General features: G+C 42.4%; 1 protein-coding gene and 1 long non-coding RNA gene across 2 annotated transcripts; one reads left to right on the top strand and one right to left on the bottom strand.

Moving 5' to 3' along the window:
- Positions 1-3,000: 3,000 nt before the first annotated feature.
- LOC142868170 (uncharacterized) lies at positions 3,001-10,882 on the bottom strand. Its single transcript, XR_012917255.1, has 2 exons — positions 5,857-10,882; positions 3,001-4,738 (listed from the first exon to the last, which is right to left on the bottom strand). It is a non-coding gene; the product is annotated as an uncharacterized LOC142868170 (long non-coding RNA).
- Positions 10,883-17,069: 6,187 nt separating this feature from the next.
- On the top strand, positions 17,070-22,507 carry LOC142868169 (uncharacterized; the record flags this gene model as incomplete). Its single annotated transcript, XM_075999889.1, has 1 exon — positions 17,070-22,507. A coding segment is annotated over one exon (972 nt), but the record flags the coding sequence as incomplete, so codon positions are not given.
- Positions 22,508-23,665: the final 1,158 nt, after the last annotated feature.

Here is a 23,665-nt window from a genome sequence, read left to right as displayed (position 1 = left end):
GGGGGTACAAATGTTTAGGTTACGTGTGTTGCCTTTCCCTCCCCTTCCTGCCCCCACCCCCGGAGTCAGAGCTTCAAGCATGTCCATTCCCCAGAAGGTAGGCATCACACACATTATGTATGTATATACCCATCCCCTCCTTCCCCCATCCCACCTGCCCGACACCCGATAAATGTTCTTCCCATATGTCCACTTAGGTGTTGATCAGTGAAACCAATTTGCTGGTGAGTACATGTGGTGCTTATTTTTCCATTCTTGGGATTCAGTAAACATAATTAAAACTATAAAAATCTGAATAGTCCTGTTAAAAGTAAAGATTTTGAATTAGTACGTAAAATTCTTTCCACAAAGAAAAGCACAAGCTCAGATGGCTCTAGTGGTGAATTAAAGCAAACATTTAAAGAATAATTAACACCAATTCTCTAAAACTCTTCCCAACTCATTCTGTGAGGCCAGTATTATATACCAAAACCAGACGAAAACATCAAGATAAAAGACAACTATACCTTTCATGAAGATAGATGCAAAATCCTCATCAATATATTAACCAACCGAATCCAGCACCATATCCATATAAAAAGGATTTTATACCATGACCAAGTGGGATTTATCCCAGGAATACATGCAAAGTTGTTTTAACATCTGAAAACCAGTTAATGTAATGTGTTATATTAATAGAATAAAGGACAAAACTACATGATCATCTCAATAGATACAGAAAAAGCATTTGGCAAAATCCAAAACCCTTTTATGATTTAAAAAATGACAGTAAGAAACTAAAAATAGAAGAAAACTTCCTCAAACTGGTAAGGGCACTATGAAAAACCTACAGCAAACATCATACTTAAAACTAAAATGCATTGAATTATACACTTAAAATGGATAGAGAGTAAATTTTCTGGTGTATAAAATATATATCAATAAAGTTGCTAAATAAATTGTTCATTTTGGTTTTATGGGTGGTACTTCTGACTGGAAGAAAGAAAAAGAGAGCAGCTACCAGGGAGTTTTCCCTTGAGTGTCTGGAGAGCACCTGAACTTGGTAGTTCCAATTACCCTGCGGTTTTCTTTTCCGCAGGCTTACCAACTGCATCTACTTTCTTAGAATCTTAGAAATGGGAGGAGGTGAGGATTCACTCTCCCCCTGTGCTCCTCTCATTTCTTCCCATCCATTACCTGTTATGCTTAGAGACCACTTATGCTGGACACTACATGGCCCTTGCCTGGGAGGGGAGAGGACAGGAAAAGAAGAGGGAGTCCTGTGTGGGGAAACAGGGAAGAAATACATCAGTGCGGGAGATAAGAAGGATGGAATGATTTTTCACGTTCATAACGGTCACCAGGATTTAAAAATGGGAGATGTCACATTAAAATCTGAATTTATGGCTTAACCTTTTAAAAAATGTGGAAGCACTGACAACACTTGGCCCCTACACTGGCTCAATACTTCTTCCATAGACGAACATCTTCATTCATTTTTAGCACCTGCCTGGCTCCTGCTCCTGCTCCTGCTGGCACCTACAATTGAGATCCTTTTGCCCTGCCCTGCCCAGAACACACTCCTTATGTTCTGGCCACAGAATAATCCTTATCAGGACTTCTCAAAGAGGATAGGCATATATATATATATATATATATATATATATATATATATATATATATATATAACCTTTATGTCCTTGCTCTGCATTTTCCTTCACCTGCAGTGACCTTACCCTTTATTTCCCATTGCTATCTCTTCCATGAATCCTTCTCCCATTCTGCCATTGAAAACCAATCTCTCTTCCACCTGTCATCTGAACACCTTACTTGTACCTGAGTGTTGATAAATATGATTGAGGAATTAATGATATGTGGCTCATAAGACCATTATTTTATTGTATAACCCTATATTACTATATTAAACACAGAAACAGGAGTTTGCAGGGTTTTGCCCTGAAGGAATGTGTGAACTCAATGGTTCACTTATTAGAGGCTGCTATCATGGGAGAGCTCTCAAATCTCCGGTCGGGATGTTTTCCAGGAAGGCTTCCCGGTATCTCAAAATCTGTGAGCTTCCCTGTGTCTTGAAAGACAAGGCAAGGCAAATATGGCCCACAGGATGGGAGCCGGAGACAATGAGTGCACTTTGCCCAGAGATGCGCCCCAGTGGTTATAAACAACCTGTTTTACAGAGATGGATTTCCTGCTCTCTCCTGTCTACCTTTAAGTCCACCATAACTAATCAAAGAAATATTGAGTTACTATACCTCTTTTGTTTTACCTTTGTTAATTGACAACTACCTCTTAGAATTTAGAAGTTAGCCCCTAAAAGACTTTGCGCCTGTTTGTTCACCTAGATAGATTAGAAGCCCTTTGAGAGGACTTTTGACCCTACCTCACTACCTGTATAATCCTGTCTCCCCAAGCAACTGCATTCCCTGATATGCAAATATGTTACCCTGACGACTGGTAATTGATGTCTGTGATTATAAAAACCTGTATGAATCTAACCATATTGCTGGATGTTCATGGGGATATATCCAGTCTCCTGAATAACCCTGCTGTTATATCTGATCTTTTTATATAAAAGTATAAACTATTTATACTTAGTCTCTGTATATTCTTTTGTTCTCTCTATTTCCTATCAATTTCCATATCCTCTGTGGCGACCCCTATCTAAGGGACTTGGCTCCGTGGGGAGAAGCAGCTGATCTCCTCCAGGGCCTGCCTCAACTACTCCCCCGCACCTGAGTAGAGTAGATACCATGCCTCAGCGGACTCCACTAGTTCATTCCCGGATTCTCTCTTACCAATTGCTGCCTGGTCTGCTGCAGCACCTTGGTACCCTGTATACAGTAGATGCTTAATATTTGACAGATTGTATTGATTATACGACTGGCCTAGCCTGATGCTGGGGAAGGGAGATTACTATCACAATAGGAAAATATTCAGTACAGAGAGTCAAGGAAAACAAACTCAGAAAAGGCAGTCAGAAATGAAGAAATCTGGCAACAGAGACAGAGGAAAATACTCCGTGCTTTATACAAGCTAAGCATATTAAGAGACATCCACGTTCACAATTTAGGAATTGCATGTAACATCCTTGAAAGTGGAAGTGACCTTAGCCCTTCCAACATCAACGCTTTCCTGACAGTTGCTGGCAAAGGTTATGTTGACAGCTGCAGGAGGAAAAGTGATCTGATCTGAGCAGCCCATGCATTCAGATCTGACAATCATGTTTTCTGACATTTCCATTTGTGAAATGCCACTTCTCTCTCCCACTAGAATAGACTGGACCACAGGGTTGATGTGTAGAGTGGAGAAATCATGATTTATTCATTTGTCTGTTTCTACCTGAGAAACCAACTGAAGAGTAGGAGAAAATAAAGAACAGAGTGGGGAAAATTTGTAATTTCCTTTTTCCCTCAAGCCAGTAAGGACAACTTTTCTTGGTGGTCTTTGCTATTCAGTGATGAAAAAATTTCTTCTTAGAAGTGAATGAGAAATCATGCCAATAAGGAACTGAGAACAGCTCTTGCTATGTGGTATGCACTCAGTAACAGAACTTCTAAAAAAAAAAAAAATCCACTCAGGACCTCCTGCCTGATTCCACCTGACAACTGAAGACAGGACCCCTAAATTGAGTGAGTCATAGACTCCCTTAAGTACAGGCACAAAGGACCACCACACCAAGATTAGCACCTGTCAACAAGCACAGGAGTCCCTTGGGGATCTTGTTGATTTGCTGATTCTCAATCCCTAGGGCTGATTGGAGCCTGAGATGCTGGTTCCTAACCTGCCCTCAGGTGATGCAGATGTTGCTGGTCTAAGACCACTATTAGAAGACAGAGTGGAGGAAAGCAGTCAGACTGGTGACAACTGAGGCTCAGCATAAACAACTTTACTTCCTTCCAGAGGAGACGGAGGTGATATAGAAAAAAAGCAGCCAAAGCAGGGCTTGGGATTCCTCCAGACAGATGCTGGGTGTGCCCAGGTGGTCCTTCAGAAGGGTTTGATCGAGTAGCCGTGGCCCAAGTTCTTGCGGCATTTGCCTGCTCCCTTCGTCTTAAAGATTCACTTAAGGGATGGTGAAAAATAGCACAGAACCATTCACTCTGTGTAGGAAAATGTGTGTGCAATGTCAGGCGTAGTGCAGTGTGTGTGTGTGTGGGCGGGGGGTAGCTGGCTTATGCCCTCCCCTAGTATATACTTTCCTAAGGTGCCAGGGAGAAGAATGGAATCACCTCTTAGGGGTGCCCTGGGGCAAGTAAGGGGGGACTTCCCACTGCTTCCCAGTCTAGGGTCCTCAGCCAGAGAGGTGCCTCACCAGCACCTGAAAGTTCTCTCTCAGCCCTAAGCTCCTTTGATTCCCACTGACAAAGGGATGAGCCTCCTGGCTGCACCCTAGGGAAGAAATGAAGTCGCCTGAGGTGGTCGCAGAGACCCCGCCTTCACCCGCCCGGGGCAAGCCGGTGTCTCCAAACGCTTCTGGTAGTGCGCAGGCGCCTCCAGGAATGCTGGTCAGTGCGAGTTTCCTCCCAGTTGGGGCACTGCTCCACACGTGCAGGTGGCAGCCAGCGCCACTCTTGTCGCTGCCCTCCTTCAGGGCCCTGCAGCGTCCCCTCAGCAGGACCATGCAGGCCCTGGTATCCCCAGTGACCAAGGCCATCTTCGTGGCTCTGTTCTTCTTCGCTATCCTGCTCATCCTCTACGTGATCCTGTGGTACATTTGCCGGGACCTGGATAACGACTACATCTGAAACAGGTAGAGAACGGCTTCAGCCTCCTAAAGTCCCACTGTGTGTCCCCAACCCTGAGACCTCTTGTTTGTTCCCGGGCGTCCCTTCCTAGGGCCCCGCGCTCCTCCCTTGGACTCTGTGTTCCTTCCCTGGACCTTGCACTCCTCTCTCAATTCCGAATCGCTGCCCGCACCCGGTGCGTTTCTAACAGAGACCCCTGCTCCTTCTCCTCCGGATCCTGCGCTTCTTCCCTAGACCCTGTGCCCTGCCCCTGGACTCCGTGTTCCTTTCCTGGACCCAGCGAGCCTCTGCCAGGATTCCGCAACTCTGTCCCAGTTTCGCACCCCACCTCTCACTCCTCAGTTCTCCCGCGCTCCTTCTGCGGACTCTGTGCCCCTCCCTTGAACCACATACCTTTCCTGGATGCCTCCCGCCTGGGACCCGGGAGGTCTTCTCTAGATTCCCTGCCTCTCTCCAGGACGCTGCACGCCCCGCAAGACCCAGTGGTTCTTTGCTGATTCCGCGCCCTTTTCTGGGATTACACTCCCTTCCCAGGTCCTACAGCCCTCTCCTCATGTCGTGTCATTCTCAGGAATCTGGTCATTGCCCCCAACCTCCACCACGACCCCGCATCCTCTTCTGACTCTGTGCCCCCTCAAAAACCCTGAGATCTTCTCCTAACCCCGCATCTCTCCCGGGAAAACCGCAGCTTTCAGCAGATACCACCCCCTAGCCAGGAACCCGCGCTGCACCCTGTCCTGGGGCCTCTTCTCAGGCCCCGCGCCCCTCCAGGACCCCGCGCTCTCCCAGGAATCCCGGGCCTTCTCCCAAGCTGGTGCCCTTACCCTGGTTCCACGCCCCTCTCCCAAATCCCGCCCCCAAAGTCCTGTCCCCCAGTACCCACTCCCCTCGCAAGAATTTGTGGCCTTCTCGGGGGAACCAGAACTCTGTGCGAGGCCAGTAGCAGCTCTTGGCAGGTGCTCACGGCCAGGCTCACCGCGCTCACCCCCTCCTCACTCTGCCATAGAATTCTGTTTCTGAACAGCAGGTTACTGAAGGGCAGTGGGGGAAGTTTTGGTAGCCAATGGACCTCCTGCAGCCCTGTCCTTCTGTAGGGGGTTCCCGCCCTTCTTACCTCTTCTTGGCATCTGATGCTTTCCTCCCTCCTAGGGGCTGGACGCTCAAGTAGCTTGAGACTGCAAACTAGCAGGCAAATAACAATTTGGCATGGCACTTCTGTTCCCAGAGGTTTCTTGAATTAGATTCCATCCCACAAAGGGGTCCCTAGCCATTAGCGTGGGGCATCGCCCTGGAGATTAAAGGATACACCATGGATGGAGCTCTCTGGACAGGGACTAATAGGGGCTGGGCCAGGCAAAAGTGGATCCAGCTGCTTCTGGTTTCCTTTTATTAATGAGGTTAGTCCATCTGCAGGCAGATGGTTAGTCAGAACTTGGCCAAGAAAACACCTGCAACATCAGCCACCATGCCTGCTCTGGTGCAGCCAGGTGGAAACATGGGCAGAGAGTGCAGGGCTGCCACATTCGGTGACCTTGGCCTGACTCAGACATGAAGGAGGACGCTGAACACATGATTGAGCATGAACTTGCAGTGAGTTCACCTCAGATTCTTCTCAGAGAGACCAAGGGCATCCAGCAACCGAAGCAGCTCCTTGGGGTGGAGTGTGCTTGGGCCACATTCATTGGTATGAGCCATATTCATTGGCATATTCAAATGGACCATATTCACTGGCATGTGTAGGGCAGTGTAGGTACAGTATGTAAAAGCTGGAGTTTTGGATACACATGGACCTGGGTTCAAATGCCAGATCAGCCACTTACTAGCTATATGACCGGGTGAGTTATGTCTCTGAGAATCAGTTATTTTACCTGCTAGATGGAATTACTAACAGTGTCACGCTCATTGAGAGGATTACATAAAGTCCTGTATTTAGGCTGATAAACAGTCTTATACACGGTAAATCCTCAATTAGGGGTGGGTTGTTACTTGTGGACAATTAAACATCTTATAAGGATAACATATTTTTCTACTTATTTTTCAAGTCATAGTTTACATACAGTAAAATTCACTGTTTTTTAATGCACAATTCTATGAGTCTCGACAAATACAAAACTGTGTAACTACCACAGTAATAAAGATATAAGTGCCTCATATTAAAACCCTATTGGTAAAAATGTTTTTCTTTCAATGTCATTAAATCTGAGAAAGCCAGCCTCTAAAACTTGTTTTGGGTAAGCGAATGCAATATTCATGATTGGCTTAATTAACATCTTTGCATGGTACTGGTATACTGGCCCACCAAAATACCTCACTACTTTTTTCACCAATATTTATGATACTTTACATTAAAAGTGGAGTGTTTTTTTAAAATATTACCCAAACAATAAATAACTACACTTTCCTTTCAAATAGTAATCATACAGTCCCAAAGTGAATAGTGCGATCATTCCACCCATTCTCTTCCCCAAAGGAGGTGACAACCACTGTTAATCACTTGGTTCTTCTCCTTTGTGTCTTCCCCCCCCACACACACACACACATACACAGAGTGGTGTTGAGATTCTTCTTCATATTAAAGGGATTCTACTTTAGATTTCAGGGGGCCAGGAGGGAATGCAGAAGCAGAATGAAAGCCTCCAAGGAAGCACCGGAGACCTACTCTCTGCTCTTCTTCGCATACCCTTAGGCTCTGCTAGGAAAGGGATGCCTGCTTACGAGGTCTGTGGGGAGACCGTTTTGAGCTCCTTTTGTGAGAACTCTGATGAAAGGTGCTACATGAAGTGCAAAGACTATTTTTAAACGTCAGACAGAAAGCACTGGGCATTTGCATAGAGAAATTCAGAGCAGGTGAAATCTGACATTTCTAGGTGCCCACTTCTCTTCTTTGCCCACTTCTTGGCTGCCTACTTCTTTCCAGGGTAGCAGCCTGTGAAGCCACTATTGTTCTGCCCCTTTGGGTGCTGGGCAGAACACCAGTCACTTCCCAGAAGCACTGCTCATATGGGCTGGCCTTGAACTGAACACTTCCTCCTCTTACCTATAGAAAGCCCAGAGCCTATCTCAGTGATCCTGTCAGGGCCTTCTGCTAGAAAGTGCCCCCATCAGCAGTGCAGAGGAGGGGTTGGGAGGGCCAGAGAGTAGAAAATGGTTAGAAGGCAAGAAAGGATGAGGGCCTGAACTTAAGCAGTGGCCATGGGAGGAAGAGTGCTAGACACCTTTCTGAGTCAGAATCAGTGGACCTTGGTGACTGAATGTGTATGGGGGCACAGGCACTGGGGTGGGTAGGGAAGAGGAGAGGGGAGCGAGGTTGATACTGTTCTGGCTAGCATAGCTGAATAAGAGGCCAGTTATGTCATTAAAATATCAATGCTCCCATTGGACACAGGTTCCCTAGGCCAGCATTCCAGGTCCTGCTTACATTGCTACCTTGATCTTTCTCCCATCTGACCCCCTGACATGGGCGGATGTTTAACTAAGAGCCTGGCTCATAGGAAGAGCTCAAAAAATGGCAACCTATTTATATCTCCTGAGGCTTCACCTGCAGGTTCTGTTGCTATAGGGGCCACTTGGTTTTGTTCTCACTTATTGAGGTCACCTATGCCCACTGATAGAGCCTACACAAAGTCCATGGCATACTGACTAGCATATGTGTGAAATTCATCTCATATAGACAAACAGAGCCCTTCCAATGTATCCAGACCATAGCTACCTTTCCCCCTTGCTTCCAACACAGTTTAAAGAACAACACTTGAACAAATCACAACCACATGCTCAAGCCTTGTGGTTTGAGATGGCTTACATAAATTTTCCTTCTAATTCCTCTCCAAGAGCAAATTTACAACTTGCAGCATTGAACAGTGGAGTTTGGATCTCTAAAGCAGGTCAGTGAAGTCAGAACCTCAACCTACTTGCAGAGATATTATTTGCCACAAGGTATTGTCCCAAGACCAGCCTTACCTACCCTCTGCTGGTGCACATTCTGGGAAGGTAACAAATGTGATGGGTGGTGGGGAACCCATGCAGTTAGGATGGTGATGTTACTCTATTTATTTTTTAATTTTTTAATTATCCTGAGCAGGTGCGGCACAGTAATGTTACTCTTGACCCCACAGCTGCCAAGTGATCAGCAGATGCCTTCTACTGGCCTTGGAAATGTTTGCCCTTGTATTATTTTGAACAGCAGGTGTTAATTTCATTGGAAAAGCCATATCATTGAGAACTCTCCTTCCCTGTCATGAATTGGAAACTCTAGGTGAGCTACAGCTGATTCAGAGACAAGTAAAGTATTAATACTAAAGCAAAAGGGAGTTTAAGTCAAACATAAGGAAAGATTTTCTGAAAGGAGGCTGTCAAATATCTGGTTGGAGTTCTCCTCTCCTATATCATTTCATCATCATTTTTTCTTCTTCATTAATTTTCAGGCCTGTGGTGGGTAAAGCACAGAATTAAGTGCTAGGCTATAGAATAACATCAGAACTTTCCTCTTCAGAACTTTAGAGTTTTGTCAACAAGGAGAGAGAGAGAGAGACAGGGAGAGAGAGGATGTCACAGGTTTAATATCTGGCGTTCTGGTGAGAGTGAGTAACATGGTCTCTGGCAAGGGAATCAGACACCCTGATTATTTAACTCTGGGATGGAGTTCCCTTTATACCTTTGTCTCAGGTTTATCATTGAGTCCTACCGCTTTTACTCTGATAAGTATCTGGAAGGCTTTTGAAAAGTGATCAGTTTTCCTCTGACTGTGCTAAAATCAGAACACAGTCTGGATGGGATCTCTGATTCCCTGGAAGCCCTTAGGGTCCTTGTATAGTTGTCTTTTGTATCAGTTAAGATCACTTGTGGCTGTGATTAACAGAGACTGGAAACTGTCAACGGAAAAAAGCCAAGTCTGCAAATAAATTTTAAAGAGATTTATTTTGAGCCAAATTTGAGGACCATGACCCAGAGCCACTGCCAAGAGGCCTTGGGCAAGTGGACTCGCTGTGGCTGGGTTACAGTTTAGTTTTATATATTTTTAGAGAGACAGGGGTTACAGGCAAAGTCACAAATTAATACATGAGAGGCATACATTGGTTTGGCCCAAAAGGGTGGGACATTTCGAAGGGGGGGGGCGCTTACAGGTTATAGGTGGGTTTAAAGATTCTTTGGCTGGCAATTGGCTGAGAGAGTTAGTCTTTATTTAGAAGACCAGAAAGGATATGCTTATTTTAAGATAAGGGTATGAGCACTCTGGGAGGTCCAGACAGGAGGACACTTTAAATTTACAATAGGCGCCTGCTAGGATGTTTTAAGATGCTTAAATTTATGAATAGGCATCTGCTAGGATGCTTGAGTTAAGACAGGGGCTTTTTATCTTTTAGGTGATGTTAATGCCATACCAGAATTAGGTCAGGAAGTAAACCACTGCTTTGTTTGGTTAACAAGAGCCACTTAGTGGGAATTTACTGTTTGTCAGCCTAACCCTGCTGGCCTTTTTACCATTTGCCAGCCTAACCCAGCTGGCCTCCTTAGGAAGGAGTTTTTAGCAAGAAAATTAGAGTTCAGTCCTCAGTTCCCCGTGTTGGCTAAAGATTATTTTATGGAATGTATATGTAGGCCAATAACTATTATGAGGTCTTATGGTGCTAGGAAGGCTCATTTTTAGAGATGTCTGGTCTTATGGTGCTAGGAAGGCTCATTTTTAGAGTTGTCTATTTGGTCACATGGTGTTGTGAAATAGGCGGTGTTATATTTTAGGGGAGGGACATGACTCTATTTGATTTAATAGCCAATTGTTAAAGGGGCCAGATAGAGTCAGGCCTCGGGCCTACTCTGAAAAAACATTTTGAACCAGATTTGTTTTGTGAGCTATTATGATTTGGGCCTTTGATTTTTTTTTTTCTTGTATTTGGTATAGCATTTATAGGAAACATAATAATAAGAGTCATAGGTAGAATTAGAAGGTAGCAAGCAGCTTAACCAGCTTAAAAAAAAATCCTCTGCATGCATTATTATATTTTTTAATTAGACTTATAATGTTTACCCTCTGTATTAACAGTTAATTGAACTTTATGGTAAATTTTATTTGAGGATTATAAAAACTGATACCAATTTAGAATCTAATAAATTTAATTTTTTTCTGGACAATTAGTCTTTATAGGTATAACATTTTGAGGAGGGCATAAATTAAACTTGAGAAACATTTGATTTTTAATATTTTAAAGGCAAAGCTATAAAATTAATTTACCTATAACTTGTAGCAAAATATAAGCATTATTAACAATTAAGCTAAGGAGGAAATTTAGTAATTTATAGTAAGGTGGCTGATAAATTATTTATTATATTTTTTTGGATAAATTTGTAACTGATAAAAATTATATTTAGTAAGTTTTAAGTCTATAGGAAGCAGAGAAAGACTTTTATGATTGGGATGGATATCTGCAGCATGTGGCCTGAAAAGACAGAGTATTTTATTTAGTATTCTTTTAGGCTTTTGTGTGTCTCTCTTTTATTTGGAGGGTCTAAACTAATTTTATTTTTCAGAATTGGCCCTTATAATCTGGCACGCCCCCTCTTCTGCGATATTCCCTGGGTTTAGAGGGAGGACATTTGAACAGGGCTTTGGCAGATTTTATGGTTTTAAGGTCTCAGAGATTAGGTAAACTTGCTAATTACTTAAAATTTGTCAGGACTCTGGAAAACAAAACAAAAGAATTAGTAATGTTTTAAATAGAGTCTTTATATGAAAATTTAGTTTTGTCTCATGAGGTTTGAGTTAGCCATACTTATGGTCATATTAGATTTTTAATTAAAGTCTTGGAACTTTGTTTTGTTTTAGTCTAGTGGTATATATAATTTTTTGTTAGAGGCGAGGACCCTCAAAGACCCTCAACTCCCCTATGACTCGTCCTACTGCACGGACTTCGCCCTGGAAAATTCCAGCTATAGCTCCGAGAAGAATGCAGTCCATGACGTGCTGACCACGGGATGCTCCAGGGTATGCTGACTGCAATTGTTCCCGACCACCTGCCAGGTTGGAGATGAGTAACCAGTCAAAAACAGGATACTGATAAGACACTGATTAGGGCTGATTAACCCAGACCCAAGCCTCATCGTCAACACTCTATTTTTTTGTTTCTACTTCCTTGTTTCTGTATGCTTATAAAACCTACTAAGAATCTAAGTAAAGCAGACCTTGACAACCATTCGCTTGGTCTCGTTTCTTTCTCTCGCTCATCTCTTTCAGGCACGGTCCCCCTCGCCCCCGCGAGTAACAGAAGGTCCCGCGGGTCGGGACAATTTTTAAAGTTATTAGAAACCAGTATTTAAGTGGATTTGTCAGTCTTTTTTATGGCCTTTACTTGAAGAAGCCAATTTTAGACTTAGCCAGAAAGAACCACTTTTTGAAATGAATTAAAGTAAAATAATAACTTAAAAGATGATAAAACTTGCCCAGCCATGGTTACAGACAGTTGACAAACCAAATTGGTTATTTTGTGATATAGCAATTTACATAATAACTATAATTATTACTGATATACATACCAAGACATGCCAATATTTTGCAAAACCAGTATATTAATAACATATAAGTATAGCCCAAAGAAAATTAAACACCATTTTATATTTGACAATGTTTTTTGGATGGTTTTGACACATTAAATAAATTTAATGTCTTTCTTAGACTTGTAGTGATTTTAATGTATAAAAAGCTAGTTTAAGGTCAAAAGGCTGGATTTAGAATTTAACTTTTGGAAAGGTCATTAAATATTAAAGGCTTAAAGCATTTGTTTATATATAATTATAAACCACTATAAAATAATTTAACAAAGAAAGAGAGACATTAAATAAATTTAAAGGTAATAAAGTTATATGGATATAAATCTTAACCCTTTTTTTTTTTTTTTTTTTAGTTAGTCAGAACTTAAAGAGAGCACAGGGATTATTTGACAAAGTATAAAATGTTTTACTAAAGCATAAAATGCTAATTATTAAAATTAAACAAAAACTTTTTGTATTACACTACTTTTTATATTAAAAGGAAAAAAACATGTTATAAAATTAAAATGAGTATATATTATGTTATTTTATTAAGAGTAAATTAATATTGACAGAAATTTTTGTTTTAGCCAAAATTTTTTAATAAATTTTTTTTATAAACTTTATTTTTACTTGCACATACCTTACACCATTTATAAAACATATCTTAAAACTTTTAATGTTATTTTAACATTCTCTTTTTTTAAATAACCATTTATTTTAGGACAAAAATTTTATGCAAGATTTTTTTTTTAAATTATTTTTTTGTTAACCTTTTTTACCTTATATTAACCTTTTTTACCAAAAATATATTTTTATATTTATTGTTCCTTTACATTTTTTTATATAAGTGGAATTTTGTTTTTATTTTTTTTAAATTTATTTTGATTTAGCCCTTATTAGACAAAGTTATATATTTTAATAAGAACATTTTGTTTTATAATTTTTTTTATTAAAAAATCTTATTTTTTTTTGAGAAAGGAGACTCAGTGTCTCAAATAAGTATAAGACCTAATAGACAGACTGCAGTACAAGTTAATAAGGAAGCTGAATTTGTGTCTTTTTTGCAGTTTATTAAAAGGTGAATAAAAAATTTTTTGTTATTTTTATTAATATCATATGACAATTTAGTTTAAAAGAGAAAACCAAATTTTATTGTATTAGTGTACTAATGATTAAAGTTAATTTTAATAAAATCTTATAAACAAATCTATCTAATTTTAACCTATAAGACTATAAGACTTTTATAAACCTTTTATAACCTTTAACTTTTATATCTATTTAATTTTTAATGATCATTTACATATTGAATAAGTAGTTTTAAAAAAACCAATCAATTAAACAAAATAATGGACTTAAACAGAACTTTAGAACAAATGGGCCTGACTGACATTTATAGGACATTTTACCTTAAAACCACTGAATACACATTTTTTTTATTAGCTCATGGGTCATTCTCTAAGATTGACCATATTTTAGGATATAAAGCATGTCTTAAACAATTTTTTTTTAAATAGAAATTATACCGTGTCTCTTTTTAGATTATAATGGAGTAAATGTAGAAATCAATTTTAACAGGAACTCTCATTTTTGCACAGAATTATGGAAACTAAATAACCTTTTACTAAATGATTACTTTATAAACGAGGAAATCAAGATGGAAATTAAAGGATTTTTTTTGAACTAAATGACAACACAAGTTATCAAAACTTGTGGGAGTAAAGTCTATTTTTATAAATGCCTATAAACAAAATTATCTTTTAACAAAACTAATACTTATGTTATAGGGTTGTTTTTTTTTTATCTAGAAGTTTTAATTACACGTGCTAATTATAATGTCAACTCTTAGAAAAATTTAGGAAGTTAAACTTTGAACTGTTAGTCACCAATTGTATTAGTATTTTTAAATATAAAGCTATGAAGGTATAAACTTAAACTTATATTTAAGAACTGATGTTTTAGTACTTTACCTTATAAATGACCCATTTATAAGGGACATATAATGACATTTTATGATTATTTTTTAACTTAACATGACTTTAAGATTTATTTGTATTTATTACATTTGTATTTACCTAATTTATTTATATTAACAGCTTATTTAGATTTTAGCTATTAAAAGTTTAAGTTACTTTATTAACCATTTTTATACCTTGTAAATTAGATACATATAACAGAACACAGATTAAAATACAAACTCAAATCTTATTAGAAACAATAAGCATTTAAATAAGACTTGTTATTTTAAACAAAATATAACATTACTTCTAAATTTTGTAAACATAGTAGTCATTTTAGAATATTTTGTTTAAAGGTATTTGCTAATTAGATTTTTTTAAAACATCACATTCCCAAACAAAATTTATTGGCATCATAGGGGAATGTCTCTGGCACCCAAAGTTTGGGAGCAAAGGCCACTGTTTTCTTAAAGGCTTGCTGAAAATGTATTGACATTAAAAGTAATAGGATTAATAAGAGAAGGACTTAAAACTTATATATGGACGCTTTTAGAATGAACACAAACATGCAGGGGAAATTGTCCATTTTTTTATGTTTAAAGTATGGACAGCTGTGTAGAAAGATGATTGGACAAAAAGGATATGAGCTAATTCTAACAGGCTTAGTGGCAGAACCAGCAAGGCATTTTATATTTAGATTTTACTTGGCCTTTTGAGTGTGCATTTTTCCCTTTTGGGTGTAGGACAAAGCCCTTTTTGGCATGGGGTTTTACAGTAAAACAAAGTAAAAACAAAGTAGGTCAGATAATTGCTTTATGGCCATTTTACATGAATAATTTTAGGCTTTATGGCTAGCTTTAGGGAAGAATTGGCACAAGAGGCGAGCAAGGTTAGAAAATTTTGCTTTTGAAGCCTTTATTTTAAACTAATTTTTTTAATCCCATCAACATAAGATCTCCTGGCTGTAGACTGAGGAAAAAACTTTTAGCACCATTTGTTAGCACCTCAAACAATGATATAAAGTGGTAACATGCTTTTTACATGAGGCTCAAGATTAAGCTGTTAAAAAAAAACTATCTAAATGGTCTCAAAACAATGTTTAGTGCATAAACTTGAGCACATTTATAGAGTAAGATTACTTTGAGATTTTTATGGATTTTAACCATCATTTACTTTTTATCTTAAATAAATTGCTATATAAAAATTAATAATTTAGAAATTTTTTTGGGGCAAAAACTCTATTACAGTAATACAATGTAATTATAACCAGCTAGATTGTAAAGAGTAGGACAAAAATGGACAAGACTAAGGTAAAATTAAAGCTTTTAATTTAAGTTTTTTACAACTTTTAGGACGACTTTGAATTTTTAACAGTACTGTTAAATGAATTGAACACACCTTGTGCACCTCTCTACAGGCATTGAATGAGTGGAGGTAAACTATTTCTGCAGTTAGGATTAAAAGACTAAAACCAAAATGTTTGTTTTTTTTTTTATATACCTTTAAGGATTAAATTTGTGTTTGTTTTTTTTTCTCTACTTGGTGTTTTATCTATTCTAATTTGCTGACTTACGCACATTTGCATTTTTACCTTAAAGTTAAACACATAAGTATTTTTGTTGGTAACCCAGATTTAGTTAATATTATTTGACCAAATATTAAATTTACTTTACTTATTAAAAATTACCCATTACTTTTGTCTTTGGCTGAGTTTATATTTTTATTAAACCTTTATACCTTAAGAACTTAAAAATGTCCAGTAAAACCTAGGCAAAAACAAATGTATGCTGACAGTTTGAAAGTGTGGAGAAAAATCTAACCTGCCATTCTGCTTCTGTAAACTCTGCTCGCTCAACCCTACTCCCTCCCCCGCCGGCGCCACTCTGTAACTCCCCAGCCTTTAGTCCTTGGAAATTACTGACCAAGATTAGAAGTTCCCGACATTAGCTAATGTGGTACATGTTTGTGCAAGGTCAAAGCCCATGAAACTTTCCCCCCACCCTGTGACCCCTAGCCACCTGCGTGTGGTTTCTGTCTATAAAAATCCTAAGGAAAAAAAGGGCTGGTGCGGCAGCTTCCTTAGCTCGCTTGCCCCTGCGCGCGCTGGTAAATGAATCCACCTCATGCTATTGCATCAAGTCTCTGGACTCTGAGTTTTTTTTTGAGCGGTCGTCTCTCCCCCACACGGGCTGTACATTTCTGCGGCCCAACATTTTGGGGGCTCGTCCGGGATCGGAAAGGCGACCCCTCTTAAAAGACCGGCGGCACCAGGCTTGGAGGTGGGCAGACTCCGGAGTCATCCTTTATGTTTGTCTCTGTGTTGTATGTGATGTGTCAGTTTTGAAGTTTGAATTTGGAACGACAGGGTACTAACTCCGTGAGGAGGAAGTTCCTCTGGACCAAGATAGGGTTCTTGGCGGCCAGAAAAACTGTCGCCCTGGAGGACGCTCCAGGGATTAGGGGTGACCAGGTGGCCTTGGTTGACTCCATTTGTTTGCCTGCAAGTTGTTGCAGGATTGGGCAAAAATAACCCTAGGGTAAGGTATCGTTGTTTGTTTGTGTTTGTGTAAAAAAAAAAGCAAGTGGCTTCAGTGTTTGTCTGCAGTTTGTGTTGTCGCTCTTTCCTTCTTTGTTCTCCTTTTTACTCATCCAGGAATTATGGGCCAAGGGAAGAGTACTCCTCTCTCCCTCACCCTGACACATTGGAAGAAAGTACGAGACCGGGCCCACGACCTGTCCGTCATCATCCGGAAGGGCCCCTGGCAGACGTTTTGTGCCTCTGAGTGGCCCTCCTTCGGTGTGGGGTGGCCCTCAGATGGAACTTTTAACCTCTCTGTTATTTTTGCAGTGAAGAAAAGAATCTTCGCGCCACACCCCTAAGGACACCCGAATCAGGGCCCCTACATCGTTGTGTGGCAAGATCTCGCCCAGAAACACCCCCCCCCTCGGGGCAAGACTGCGGGTTTCCCCTCTGGCCCTAGTGGCCCAGACGACTTCGGATCCAGCCCGGCAGTCTCGGCCATTGACTGACCCGCAGGCTGATTCCCTCCTCCTTGATTCTCCCCCACTTTACCCCCCTCTTCCACAGGTCGCCCCTTCACTATCAGGGCGCGCCCAACCCTCGGCCCCCTTGACTGGGGGACCAGCTCAAGGCACCAGGAGCAGGAGGGTTTTTCCTCCGTCCCCAGATTCCACTGTGGCTTGTCCCCTTCGTCCTGTGCCGATTCCCAACCATAGTTCCGGGGAGGGTGACGATGCAGCCCCCCTTCAGCTCCTCCAATATTGGCCCTTTTCCACAGCAGACCTCTACAATTGGAAAACCAACCACCCACCTTTCTCTGAAGACCCCCAGCGTCTGACTGGGCTGGTCGAGTCTCTAATGTTTTCCCACCAGCCCACTTGGGACGACTGTCAGCAGTTGCTCCAGACCCTTTTCACCACAGAGGAACGGGAACGAATCATCTTGGAAGCACGGAAGAATGTTCCCGGACCTGATGGACGCCCTACTCAGCTTCCTCCCGTCGTCCCAGAGGCCTCCGGCGGCGCGGGCGCCGCCCTCCTCCCCACTCCCCGGCCCGCTCCCGGGGTCCCCGCGGCCCGCCGAGTAGCGCGTCCCGAGTCCGGGTGCGGGGCCTGGTCGGCGCGGTTCCGCGTCTCGGCCGTCTCCCCCCGCTGCCCCCGGGGTCGCGGTGCGGTCGAGGGGCGGTTCTCTCGCCGCCGCCGGCCCCGGGTCCGCGCCTCACCGGTCCGTGCTCCCCCCCTTGATGGATGCCGCTTTTCCTATGACTCGGCCTGGCTGGGACTTCAATACGGCAGAAGGTAGGGAGCGACTGACCGTCTATCGCCAGACTCTAGTGGCAGGCCTCAGAGGGGCGGCACGACGCCCCACCAATTTGGCTAAGGTAAGAAAAGTCCTTCAAGGACCAACTGAGCCCCCGTCCGTCTTCCTTGAAAGACTGAGGGAGGCATTCAGACGGTATACCCCCTTCGATCCCACCTCTGAAGGACAAAGGGCCTCGGTAGCCATGGCCTTCATAGGCCAGTCGGCCCTAGACATTAAAAGGAAGCTTCAGAGGTTGGAGGGGATGCAGGATTTTACTCTACTAGAGTTAGTTAAAGAAGCAGAGAAAGTATATCATAAAAGGGAAACAGAAGAGGAGAAGGAGCAGAAAAGGGAAAGAGAGAGAGAAGCAAGAAAAGATAAGAGGAAAAAGAGACAGGAAAAAAAAGATTAACACGTATCTTGGCCGCAGCTGTAGGTGATAATAGGCCAGCACCAGTGTATAAGAATAAAAAGCCGGAGAACTCGAGTACTAGGCCACCGTTGAGGCCAACTCAATGTGCTTTTTGCAAAGAAAATGGACATTGGAAAAAAGACTGCCCTAAGCTGCGGAATAAAGATAAGGTCCTGGCCCTTCAGGAGGACAGTGAATGAGATAGTCGGGACTCGGCCCCCCTCCCTGAGCCCAAGAAAAAGGGGGTCAAAGGTGGCTCACAGAGGCCCGCAAAAACACGGTCACTCAGATTCCGAGGCCCCGCTCCCCCCGTCAAGTATGAGAATGAGAAGAAGGGGGTTGCTCGGGGAGTATTGACTCAGACCCTGGGGCCTTAGAAAAGACCGGTAGCTTACCTGTCCAAGAAATTAGACCCAGTGGCTAGGGGATGGCCGCCTTGTTTAAGGGCCATAGCAGCCACTGCCCTGCTTGTAAAAGATGCAGACAAACTTACTCTGGGGCAAAAGCTAACAGTTATAGCCCCCCATGCGCTAGAAAGCATCATCCGGCAACCCCCCGACCGGTGGATGTCCAATGCCCGGATGACCCACTATCAAAGCTTGTTGCTGGACAGCGAACGGGTTTCTTTTGGAGCCCCGGTGGCTCTCAACCCGGCCACACTGTTGCCGGAGAAGCATCCAGAAAACAGAGAAGTCCTTCATTCCTGTCATGACATTCTGGCAAAAGAGACAGGGCCACGTAAGGGCCTCCGGGATAAGCCGCTACCCAACCCACACTGCACCTGGTTTGCCGGCGGGAGCAGCTGCATCCATGAAGGTAAAAGGGTCGCAGGGGCGGCGGTGGTCAGCAAAGATCAGGTCATATGGGCTGGTAGCCTACCTGAGGGAACCTCTGCCCAAAAGGCGGAGTTAGTTGCCCTGACACGAGCCCTCGAGCTGGCAGAAAGAAAAAAGGTCAACATTTACACAGACAGCCGTTATGCTTTTGCAACAGCCCACATCCATGGAGCCATATACCGCCAGAGAGGCTTGCTCACCTCCTCGGGAAAAGAAATAAAAAACAAGCAGGAAAGTTTACGTCTCCTTGAGGCTGTTCACGCCCCCCAGGAGGTGGCCATTATTCATTGCTCTGGGCACCAGAAGAGAACTTCTGAGGTGGCCCAGGGGAATAAAAAAGCTGACTTTGAAGCAAAACAAGCAGCTCTAAGGTCAAGAACTCTGATTTTTGCCGCCAGTCCCCCGGTGGCCTCACTGACATTCCCTCACTACTCCTCAGAAGAGGAGGAGAGCCTAACAAAAAAACCTGCCAAGTTCTCTAAAGATCAGCAAGGGATCTGGAAGACTAGAAAGGGAAAAATTGTCCTGCCCAAAGAAGCCGCTCAGGCATACTTAAAGCAATTGCATCGTCTTACTCATTTAGGAGCAAAGCATCTACGCTCCAATTGCCAGTCTACAAAATACCACATCCGGGGACTCAGTCGCTTAACTGAGGAAGTAGTTCACCAATGCAAAGCTTGTCAACTAGTAAACTCTCACCCCTCTCAGGCTAGCCCCCGGCGGCGCCTAAGGGGAGAGCGTCCTGGGGACAATTGGGAGATAGATTTCACAGAAGTAAAACCAACCCGGTATAGATACAAATATCTTCTAGTTTTTATAGACACCTTTTCAGGATGGGTAGAGGCTTTCCCCACAAAGAAGGAGACAGCAACAGGTGGCCAAACGAGTCCTGGAAGACATCTTCCCCAGGTTCAGAATCCCTAAGGTAATTGGATCTGATAACGGCCCAGCTTTCATTGCACAGGTAAGTCAGGGAATGGCCAAGATACTAGGGGCGGATTGAAAATTGCATTGTGCCTACAGGCCCCAAAGCTCAGGTCAGGTAGAAAGAATGAATAGAACACTAAAAGAGGTCATGACTAAATCATCCTTAGAGACTGGCGTGGCAGACTGGACAGTCCTCCTCCCCTTCGCCCTCTTCCGCGTTCGCAATACGCCTGGCCCTCTAGGAATAACACCGTTTAAAGTTTTGTTTGGGGCCCCACCACCTCCTTTCATGTCTAATCCATGGTCCATGCCACCTGACACTGATGCTAATGTTCCCCATTCCCTACTCGCCAGGTTAAAAACCCTTGAAATTGTTCACAGGGAGAAACAGGACAGCTATTAAATTCTTTGACCTTGTTTTTAGCTATGGTAACCCTGCTATCGACGCCTACCCAGGCAGCCACCTATTGGACTTATATACCAGACCCCCTTCTGCTCCCCCCGGTGGGCTGGGGAGAGGGTGTTGTTCCTGTCTATGTCAGTGATCCCAGGGCTCTGGGAGCACCCACTAATGATCACATCCAGCATGCTAAGGTATCTGCTTATAATTGCACAGGACTCATCCGTGATGTTCCTATCTGTTTCCACCGTGAGGGTTATTTTCCAGGCTGTGTTCTTGTATCTACTTATGTATATCACAATATAAAAGGTATTAAATGGACTGTGTTTATGTCAAGTTTAGACAGGCGATTTTCTGGCTCTGCACCCTCTGATTTGCCGCCGCCGCCCAACATACTTCCCTGTGAAAAGGAGCTGGTTGTTTCTACTCTGCACGTGCCCTGGAGACGTTGCCGTGAACCGACTGCGACTAAGATTCCTATTCTTGGGACGACTCAGAGCATATATGATTGGACCCCAGCAAAAACTGACAATGAGTATTTGGGAGACAAGGGTTTTGTTGAAAGGCTATGGACAACTACTTCAAAGGTATACCAGACTAGTATCTGGAAACTTGTTGCAGGAACGGGTCAATTCTCTGCAGAGTGTGTGGTAGACTCTACACCAAAAATACGCCTAAGGACTATTTCTGCCTGTGTCCCTGAACCTTTTGTACTCATAATAAGCAAAGTGAATATTCACACTGTCACTCATGGTTTTAAAATATCATGCCTTAATTGTCAACTAACTAATTGTATAACAATCCCTTGCCTATTCTGATAGAATGGTTATGTTATACCGCCCTGCTTTTATGGTGGTCCCAGCTAATGTCTCTGGTCCATGGTATAATGATAAAGGATTGCAAATGTAAAAGGAGGTGAACTCTATTTTGCTAAGGACTAAAAGATTTATTGGGCTACTCATTGTTAGAGACTCCTCCCCTTAATACTAGCATTGCTACGGAAGCCCGAGATTTCCTCAATCAACTCTTAGGGCATGTTCCATCTTTTAGAAATTTTAAAAGCTTATTCTCTATGATTATTGGGGCTCTTGTTTTTCTCCTGCTAATTTTGTGTGTTACGCCTCTGCTACTGCGACTGATTGTTAAGAACATTTTGGCTGTTAAAGTTGCCATATACTCCACTAACTTGCAAATGAAAGCTTACCAGTGACCCTCCAATTAATTATAAAGGGAAGGGAGAGATGTTGGGAGCTGTCCCGAACACGAGAAAGTTAAAGTGTGGTTGCTGCCCGGAACACTGGGGTCCTAGAGACACAGCACCTGGCGCCTTAACTCATAGCTCTGGCATTCTTGGCCTTTCTTCTAGCTCACGGAGGGTGCTAGAGATAACAATAGCAGTTATAGAAGGTCACTAAAATAAGCTGACTAGTGACATTCATCCAAGAACAGGTCAGCACTGTCCGGTTAATGGTTTTACAACAGCAGTATCAGCCACTCGCTATAGATGATAACCTATAGTTTTAAGATTAAAACTCTCAAAAAGAAAAAGGGGGGAATGTGGAGAAAAATCTAACCTGCCATTCTGCTTCTGTAAACTCTGCTCGCTCAACCCTACTCCCTCCCCCGCCGGCGCCACTCTGTAACTCCCCAGCCTTTAGTCCTTGGAAATTACTGACCAAGATTAGAAGTTCCCGACATTAGCTAATGTGGTACATGTTTGTGCAAGGTCAAAGCCCATGAAACTTTCCCCCCACCCTGTGACCCCTAGCCACCTGCGTGTGGTTTCTGTCTATAAAAATCCTAAGGAAAAAAGGGCTGGTGCGGCAGCTTCCTTAGCTCGCTTGCCCCTGCGCGCGCTGGTAAATGAATCCACCTCATGCTATTGCATCAAGTCTCTGGACTCTGAGTTTTTTTTTGAGCGGTCGTCTCTCCCCCACACGGGCTGTACATTTCTGCGGCCCAACAAAAGCATTTTTACTATTACTTTACTAATAACACCTTTTTATTTATTAATAATAACACAGCTTATTTTCCAACGGTTACTAAATTTACATGAAGCATTTGGGTTTAATTTATGAGCGCTTCTTTAATTTTAAAACGGTCTGAAACTTATAAGCACAAACATGTGATACATGGACAGACATAAAACATATCTAAACATATACGCTCTCTCAGACACATACATACACACAAAGTTCTGATAAATTTTATCCTAGAACGTTACCCATGAAATGGTAGCACAAACTCACCAGTCTGTAAAAGAAAGCTGGATCTAAATTTCTTCTGATGAGACTGGAACTTGTTTACCTGGCAAACTTTAGTTGACCTGATAGGTAACTTAATTAGGCCTGTGGATCAAAGTTTTGGGTAAAGCAGTTTTTATGGCAGTTTGATTTTTTTTTTCTTTAGTGCAAAACAAGTTTTCTATGTTAGCATTTTAGCTAGAACTGGCTGCAAGGTCTCCAGGTAGCCTTTTAATTGTAAATACCACAAACAATGACTTATCTTAACATTCACTAGAAAAAGTTAGCAGATTTTAGAGTAGCCAGACAGGAAGAGAGAGATAGCTAGAGACATTTTAATAGTGGGGGGTCGACCATTTTAGCTCTGAATTTTTCTTGATGTAATTTTGCCCTTTCTTAAAAACTTGTGCACAAGAATTAGCTATAACCAGCTGGAGCCCTAGAAAACCTGGCATGCCTTTGAATCTTTTTGTTTATAAAAATACTTGCAAGTAGAGGTACCACAAACCAACTGGGGTGCCCCCAAAGGAGTCATTTTCTTTGCCCTTCCTCTTTTTTTTTTTTTTTTTTTTTTTTCTGTAAGGAACCGAACTGTGGTCTAGGGTTTGGTGTCCTGGATCAGAGTGTGCTGCTTGTGGGTGGGGCTCCTCAATGTTTCACCATTAAGTGGGTCCCACCCTCTTACATGTCTCAGTTTTTCTTTGTGGGGGGATCCTAGTACCTCTAAGAGGGCTCAAAAGGCTGAGTGATCAGCTCTTATGTGCGTTTCCTGAAGGAGCCTTTTTTAAATTAATTTGTTGGGGGGT

Source organism: Microcebus murinus, unplaced genomic scaffold, assembly GCF_040939455.1.
Source record: "Microcebus murinus isolate Inina unplaced genomic scaffold, M.murinus_Inina_mat1.0 scaf027_hap2_Mmur4.0, whole genome shotgun sequence".
Lineage (NCBI taxonomy): Eukaryota > Metazoa > Chordata > Mammalia > Primates > Cheirogaleidae > Microcebus > Microcebus murinus.
Note: the sequence above shows the minus strand (reverse complement) of the source record. Positions and strands in the feature narration are given on the sequence as shown.